Genomic DNA, 7322 nt, shown 5'->3' on the forward strand with positions numbered 1-7322 from the left:
GAACCCAGGATGGGCTCACCCCGGGTTAGAGACCTTCTCATCCCCAGGGGATCCTCCCTGGAATTGTGCTCTCCCTCTGAGCCCACAGATAAACCCTGCTGAGCAAGGCCAGCCTGTGAGTGGGAAACGTTTGCCCTCGCTCCAATCTGCACCCAGCGCCTGGGTGACACCTGACTGTCCGTGGGATGAGCTAGGTGGCCTCCGTGACATCTGGAGCCATAGAGGTTCATTGCATGAGCCATGCGTCCCTCTGATGACACAGAGCTCTGCAGGACGAAGCTTCTCCCTTGATGGAGAGTCCCTGGCAGGGTGGCACAGACAAGTGAGACCCACGGGTGCTGCCCCTGCAGCCGTGAGACCCCACAAGAAACCCATTCTGCTTTAAAATCCAGAGAAATCGCCACTGTTTGGGAGCTGCAGGCTCCTATCTCAGCTCCAAAGTGCATCCACCACGTCCTGTGTGGTGCTCAGGGAGTGCCCGCCCTGCTTTCCTGCCAGGGAAGCAGCCAGGCTGGCTGGAATCCCGGGGGGATGGTTACCTAATGCTGCTGGGCCCAGAGCAGCCTCCGGGCCCTGCAGCAGCTCGGGGCAGGAGGAGCTGGCTTTGCTTTGTTCAGAAGAGCATCCTCCAAGGAGCTGTCCCTGCTCCTGCTTTCGGTCACGGGGAAGGACCCAGGGAGCTCCAGCACCAGAAAAGCCTCTGCCCACCTGCAAGCCAGAGGCTTAGGGGGTTTTCCTGGGCAGCTCTTACTTTACCTCAGTTTCTCAGGGAGATTTTGGTGCCTGGATGGGGGTCTGCAGCCTTGGAACACGCAGCAGGGCTGGTGGTGGGCAGTGCAGGAGGAGCCGGGGGCGGAGGGGGCAGCGGTGCCTCTGCCTGCTCCGGGGCAGGCTGTGGCCAAGAAAACAAAAGTTCTGTCTCCTTTTCCGGCCCTTTTTCTTCCCTAATCTTTCTTCAGACCTGCAGATTTCTTCATCACCCAGGATGATATAAATGAGAGTTGCCACATAGACAACTTTCTGTCCTTGACTCCATTATGATGTGCTGGACAAAACCTTATATGTTTTGGTCTGGGAAAACGTTCCCAGGCTTCGGAAGTGATGCTGTTCCTCACTGGAGTCAGCCCCAGACCTTCCAATAATTACTGGTGAAACAGATCCCAGCAGGGATGAGCAGCCCCAGCTTTCTCCTGGGTCATGGGCAGGAGCCTCGTGGTTGGGAACCTGCATTGAGACCCTGAACTGGAGCAGCTCTCCAGCTGTGCTCTGTGGCAGAATATGTTACAGATTAATTAATTCATTAATAATTAATTACGGTGTGTGTGCACGCCGAGGTGCTGCAGGAAGGGCTGTGCTGAGGGGTGGTTGCAAAGCTCAGGGCAGGAGCTGCTGCTCGGTGCAGGTGGTTGAGTGTTGGTGCTGCACAAAGTGCTTCCTTATGGAGTAGGTTTATACTTAATGTTCCTTCATATAAATGGACTGAAAAATTAAACAGTTGCTATCACAAGGATGTAGCAAAGTCCTTTCTGCTTCGTCTCTGTGTTCTCTAAAAGGTGCTCGATGTGAGTGCTGGGCTCGCTTGGCCAAGGGCTCTGTGCATTAGAGGCAAGAAATGGGTTTAATCATTGGCAAAGGAGAATTTCCTGGAGCAGCCTGTGCAGTCCCAACAGCTGGGGCTTCTCCATGGCTCCCTGAGCTCCTGGAGGTGATATTCCATGGTGCTGGGTGCTGCCAGGCTCACTGTTCAGATGCCCTTCTCTCCCTGCTGCCACATTGAGCCCTGTTGTATTTTGTCTTGCAGATTTTCCGGCGAGCCGACAAGAACGGTGAGTGCTTTGTTCCTGCTGCTGCCTCCCCCTCCCTGCCTGGCTCTGGCTGAAGCAGTGTGGCTCATTCCCACTGGGAGGTTTGGCTGAAGGAGAGAGGGAGGGAGGAAAATGCTTTTCTGCTTCACCTGGATCCCAGGGCTTGGCCAGGGGCTGGGGAATGGGCTCCCCCAATTCCCCATCCGTGCACCACGCAGGGCACAGCCCCTTCCAAGCCCTTCTCCTGGCCCAGGGGCTGGCAGGCTTCTGCTCTGTCCCTCACAGGATTGGTTCTGTCTCCATGCTCAGTCCAGGGTTTTACAGGATGATCCTGGTTCTGGGTGCCCCTGGAGCTCTGGCATTTGGGAGTTAGGCTCTGCTACCCAGTTTTTAATTCAGCGCCCATAAACCAAGAGGTCCAAAATCACAAGTGGTCTCCCTGAGGCTTCCCACACTCTCTTGGGCTCTTCTCCTTCATGGTGGCTTGGAGGCTCTAGGAGATGCTTTTATTGCAGATCTCAATGCAGCCCAGGAGCTGAAGTCCTCCACAGAGAGGAAGGAAAAAGCTCTTGAGTCAATGGAGAGCATTTTCTTGCCGTGAAAACTGATGCTGCCCTCACTGTGCCGTTTGTTCTTGGACGGGCTGCGTGCATTTTTGAGAACACAGCAAAGGGGGCTTTTGGAAAGGGCTGAAGTTCCCACCTGCAATTCCAGTGTTTTGCTGGGCTGGTGGGCCATGCTTTCAGGGAGATATCTGTAATTGTCATGCACAACACGCCCAGCCATCCCACGCACCCGCTGGAGGCTCGCCGGGGCCGGGATGCTGCTCTCCACAGATATATAATTATTCTTCCTTTTTATTTAAATGCAGATGATGGGAAGCTGTCATTTGAGGAGTTCAAGAACTACTTTGCTGATGGCATCCTGAGCTCGGAGGAGCTGTGGGAGTTGTTCAGCGGCATTGACAGGCGTCACTCAGAGTGAGTACCGTGGTGGCACGGAGGAGACGCAGGAAAAGCTAAAACTGCCTGACTGGAGATGGAGGACGTTTGGGGGCGGGTGTGATAAATAGTCGGGGTAAGATAAACCCACCTCTTGCCACAGGCAGGTGTTCAAACCCATTGAACACCAGCAGCGAGCACTGGTGCTGAGAGCAGTCAGACATTTTGGGAGCAGCAATCGGATTTACTGCGGTTCCAGAATGCAAGCAAGCATTGAAAATGCCATTTTTTTTTTCGGTTTGGAAGATGTATTCCAGGAATACCCAGCCCATGGAGCAGGTTGTGTGTCTGCAGGGGCGTGTGGTGGTGTGAGGACAAGGCACAGACTGTGCAAAGTCCCAGACTTTGCCGGTGCTGACACAGGGAACTGCTTTTCACTTACATAAGAGCTGCTTTCCACACAAGTGGGCCCGGTACATGTAACGGGGAATTTAGGCCAGCTACTTGTAAAAAAAAAGAAAGCCCCAAAGAACAGGAGAAGGAATTGTGTTTAGCTCTGGTCTCCTCATGAGTGGTGGTATCCAGAGGAGTCTGTTGGGCTCAGTTGGGATTCTCATCCCAGCTTTTTGGGTGCTTTTTGGCCTCGCTGGGGTCCGTCTGCCCGGCTGGCTGCTATGGGCGTGTCTGTCCTGGCACTGGGAGGAACTGGGTGCTGCTGAATTGCATGGCTGGGCTCTGTTCAAACATTGGGGTGCTGCTGGGGGACAGGGGGCTGCAGCTTCCTGCCCGTCCAGGTGGCAGGTTTGGCTCTGGCTCGTGCCGCTTCCCCAGCAGCCCAGGAAGCATCTCCTGCACCTCGGACACCCTTGGCCAGGGTGCAGGTTGCCAGCAGAGCGAGGAAATTTACGCTTTGCAGGGAGCCAGGGCAGTGGCACAGAAGGCCCTGAGATGCCAACAGCCACCAAGAGCAGCCACCAAGAGCAGCCACCAAGAGCAGCCACCCAGCGTCATCATCCGCTCAGGACCGGGGCAGTGGGAATGATGGACTCCCAAAGGTGTTGGAGCTGGGTTTAGCTCCCACTGCAGTGATGGGCAGAGAAGTGGGCAGGTGTGGGCAGCCTTGTGCTGCTTTCCTTGGGGCCTGGCTGCCCATTGCTGCCTGTCCTGCCAGCTGGGCTCATGGATGTGGGCAGCAGGAGGTGTCTCCTGAAAACGTCTCTGTCTCTTTGGGCTGTGATCCCAGGAAGTTGGCAGCGAGTGTTCCCTTTCTTCTGGAAATGCTCCTTTCCTCTTGCTCCATTTTTGGGGTGATCTTGGAGTCACAACTCCCCTGGAAAAGCTGGGAGCCAAGCTGGGAGCTTTAACCCAGCTCAAAACTGAACAGGGAAGGTCTCCTGCCCTCAGGTCAGGCTCGTTCCATCTGTCTGGAGCAGCTGAGCTGGCCTGACAGGGGCCTGTGCTGCCAGGGGAGCCGTGGCTGCAGCGGTGCCCCCACAGCTCGTTACCGTAACGAGGGTGCCGTAGCTATGGCAACGTGGCAATGGCAGCATCAAGCTGGTGACATCTATTAGCAGGGCATGAGCACTGGGTCTTTGTTCTCTTCCTGCCACCAAGAGCAGAAGGAGCCCTCAGACAGAGCTGTTTCCAAATTCCTGCCTTCAGTGGCTTCCAGCAAATGTAGGAAACACCGGGTTTGGGGTGTGCGGGATTTGGCGTCATGTGAGGGCTGTGCTGGTGCCCTGATGTCCCCATGGTGGGGGGCTGGACAGCCCCTCTCTCCTGGGCTTGCCTTGCACTGGCAGGAGCTTCATATTTTAGAGAGCTGGCCAAAATTTGCTGCCAGGTTCAAGGGTGTTCCAAAGCTGGAAAGCAGCTACAAGCTCTACAGACGGAGCTGCTGTGCTGCTTTCATGTCCTGTAGCTTTTGTGATGATGGGAAAGTCTCACCCCTAACCCAGCAGGTGCATTTGGTACTGTGTTTGTCAGGTCTAGGCTGGAATTTGTGTTTCCTTGTCCCTGCCAGCCTGACCCGAGGAGGGACAGTAACAGAGACCTTCATTCCCAGGCCCTCTACGTGTCCAGCACTGCCCAGACCCATCCTGACCCTCACCCATCGCTGGAATGTGCAGCTCCTCCCCTGGGCCCCAGAGCTGACAGCTGGGGAGAGGAATATTTCAGAGCTCTCCCACAGTACTTGTTCTCCCTCCAGAAAGCCCCACGCTCTCCTCTTTCCACCTCCCACCCCCCCAGCACTCAGGTGGGACGCTGGGGCCTGTGCATCCCACACCTCTGGTGGGGTCACTTCAGATTCTACATCTCCACATGAGGCTGTTTTTGTTCTGCATTTCAGGAAAAGGTTCCTTTGGCATAAAGTATCCCCTCACTTTAATTCTGTGACATTTAAAAGTTCATGTTGAAACCACACTCAGCTCTGCATGGCAGCTGGTACAACAGCAGGTCCATGGTTTTGCTTGGCTGGTCCAGAGCTCCACACCAGCTCTGGCAGTGGCACAGGAAGGTTCATCTTCCTGAAAAAAGAGCATTTTCATCCACTGAAATGCCTGGATGAGAAGAGACTGATGGTTTTGGAGGGATGAGAGCTCCAAACTGCATCCAGAAGCATCTGGAGAGTTACACTGTGTGGTTTGCTCTCTGTGGCCATCTGCAGCCCAGCTGGGTGGGACAGCAGCAGATCCCGGGGTGTCACCAGGATAACAGCAGATCCCAGGGTGTCACTGGGACAAGTTCATGGAGATTTGGTTACAAAGGGCTTTGGACTGAATGCTGTGGTATTGCAGGGGCTGGATGCCTGCACTGTGAAACCTGCCCATGGAAGTGGTGTTTGGATTTTATGTTGTGCTGGTTTGGCCAAAGTTAGAAATATATCCTCTGAGAGAAGGCAGGTTCCAAACCACCCCTCCCCTGCCAGGTTTGGGAAAAAAAATAAACTTTTTCCTCGAAGGAAAGTGAAAGAGATAAAAACTATTTATTTAACAAACACATGGGAGAAGGAAAATAATGCTAAATAATAAAATCTCTCGCTGTGGAGAAAAAACCTGGGAAAGTGTCAGAGTCCTCCCTTTGGTCTCCTCGGAGCTGGGGCTTGGTCCAGGGCCAGGCCCTCTATGCCCGGTGGAAAGTCCTCCCCATGTGCTCTGAGGTTGAAGCAATCAAGCAGAAAAAGGGAAAAAATCTGAAATTCCAAGAAAAAACAAGTTCAGCTCTCTGGAGGGAAAAAAAACCCCCAAAAAACTGGCTGAAGCAGCAAGCAGGGTGCCTCTCTGCTCCTCTCTACTGCAGCAGAAGGCAGAAGCCAAAAAAAATGCCGAGAACGAGAATGTGTTATCTCTGTCTGTGTCCTTGAGGGTTTTTATCTCTCTCCACTCAGGCTCAGTTTAAAAGCATAGAAAGGTGTAAATACTAATTTCTGGGCATAGTGCAGCGATAGGGAATACAAGATCAGGTCACCCCAAGACATTTTTGTCCTGCCCCTCTTGGGGAGATTTGGAAAAATCAGGTCTGGAAAATCCATCTTTCCATGAGAGTGTTCAGGAATTGGGTGCAGATTGCTCAGAGCCTTTGACCTGGAGCCACAAGGGGTGGAAGTGCTGACCTGGTGGCTCTTAAAGTCTCTCAGTGGAAATAACCTCAAGCCTGTGATTCTCTGGAAGAAGGGATTCCAGTGAATCCCCTCCCCTCTCTTTACTCAGAGCCTCAGAGCCACAGCATCTGCCAGTCCCTGGATGATGGAGAGTGACTGAAACACTCCATGTCACATGAAAAAAGGTTTGGAAACCAGATCTGTGATGGCAGTGGAGGTTCCCAACATGATAAATGATAAAAATAAAAAAAAAAATTCCCGTCTGCTTTTCTGCAGCTGATTGCTGTTTTCTTGCATAAATTCCAGGCACATTCTGACAAAATCCCAACAGCATAATGATGACAAGATCCTTCATCATCAGTTCAGGCTTAATTACAGTTAATCAGTGGTTTGAGCACAGTCAAAATACGGCTGTGGGAAATGTGGAGAGTCTCAGGAGTGCTTTGGAGGCAGAGGATGGCTCTTCTCTTGGAGTGGGAATGGCAGAGAGGAACAGAGAAAAGCCTGCTGCCCCTGGCAGCCCTGCAGAATGGGTCAGGATTTGGTGTGCACGTCCTTTACGTGAGCTCCTCCTGGCTTTTTGTGGGAATTCTGGTAGCAGGAGAATGGCACCAGCAGCCCTGGGGTTTGCTTGCTGGGCTCTGTCCTGCCCCTGCCTGTGCCCTGGGGGCTGCTGCAGGCTGAGGGACGTGGGGAGAGGTTCCCATGCAGGGCTGCTGATGGAACAGGCTGCATCAGGAAGGGAAGGGTGCAGATCTTCCCCTGGACAGCTCCCAGAGGGATGATTTTTGCCACAAGATGTCGTTGATTGGTTCAGTGTTTAGTGGTTTAGTGATTGTTTAGTTAACATTTCTCTTTAAGCAGCAAACAGACATATAAAGAGTTATCAATAACCTCTGGCCTCTCCTTAGAAGCCACAGGGTGGGAGCTGATGGCAGCTCTTCGTCTCACCTTGCTGGCACCAAGGTGGGGGCT

General features: G+C 53.3%; 1 protein-coding gene across 1 annotated transcript in view; it reads left to right on the plus strand.

Moving 5' to 3' along the window:
* The window catches only part of NECAB3 (N-terminal EF-hand calcium binding protein 3), a 29733-nt gene that overhangs the window by 3054 nt on the left and 19357 nt on the right, over positions 1 to 7322 (plus strand). The window contains exons 2-3 of the mRNA XM_008634351.2: positions 1802 to 1826; positions 2677 to 2785. Coding sequence (XP_008632573.1) covers positions 1802 to 1826; positions 2677 to 2785 — 134 coding nt within the window. The remainder of the gene's footprint in view (positions 1 to 1801; positions 1827 to 2676; positions 2786 to 7322) is intronic.

The sequence above is a fragment of the Corvus brachyrhynchos genome, unplaced genomic scaffold (genome assembly GCF_000691975.1).
Source record: "Corvus brachyrhynchos isolate BGI_N302 unplaced genomic scaffold, ASM69197v1 scaffold125, whole genome shotgun sequence".
In the NCBI taxonomy this organism is placed as follows: Eukaryota; Metazoa; Chordata; class Aves; order Passeriformes; family Corvidae; genus Corvus; species Corvus brachyrhynchos.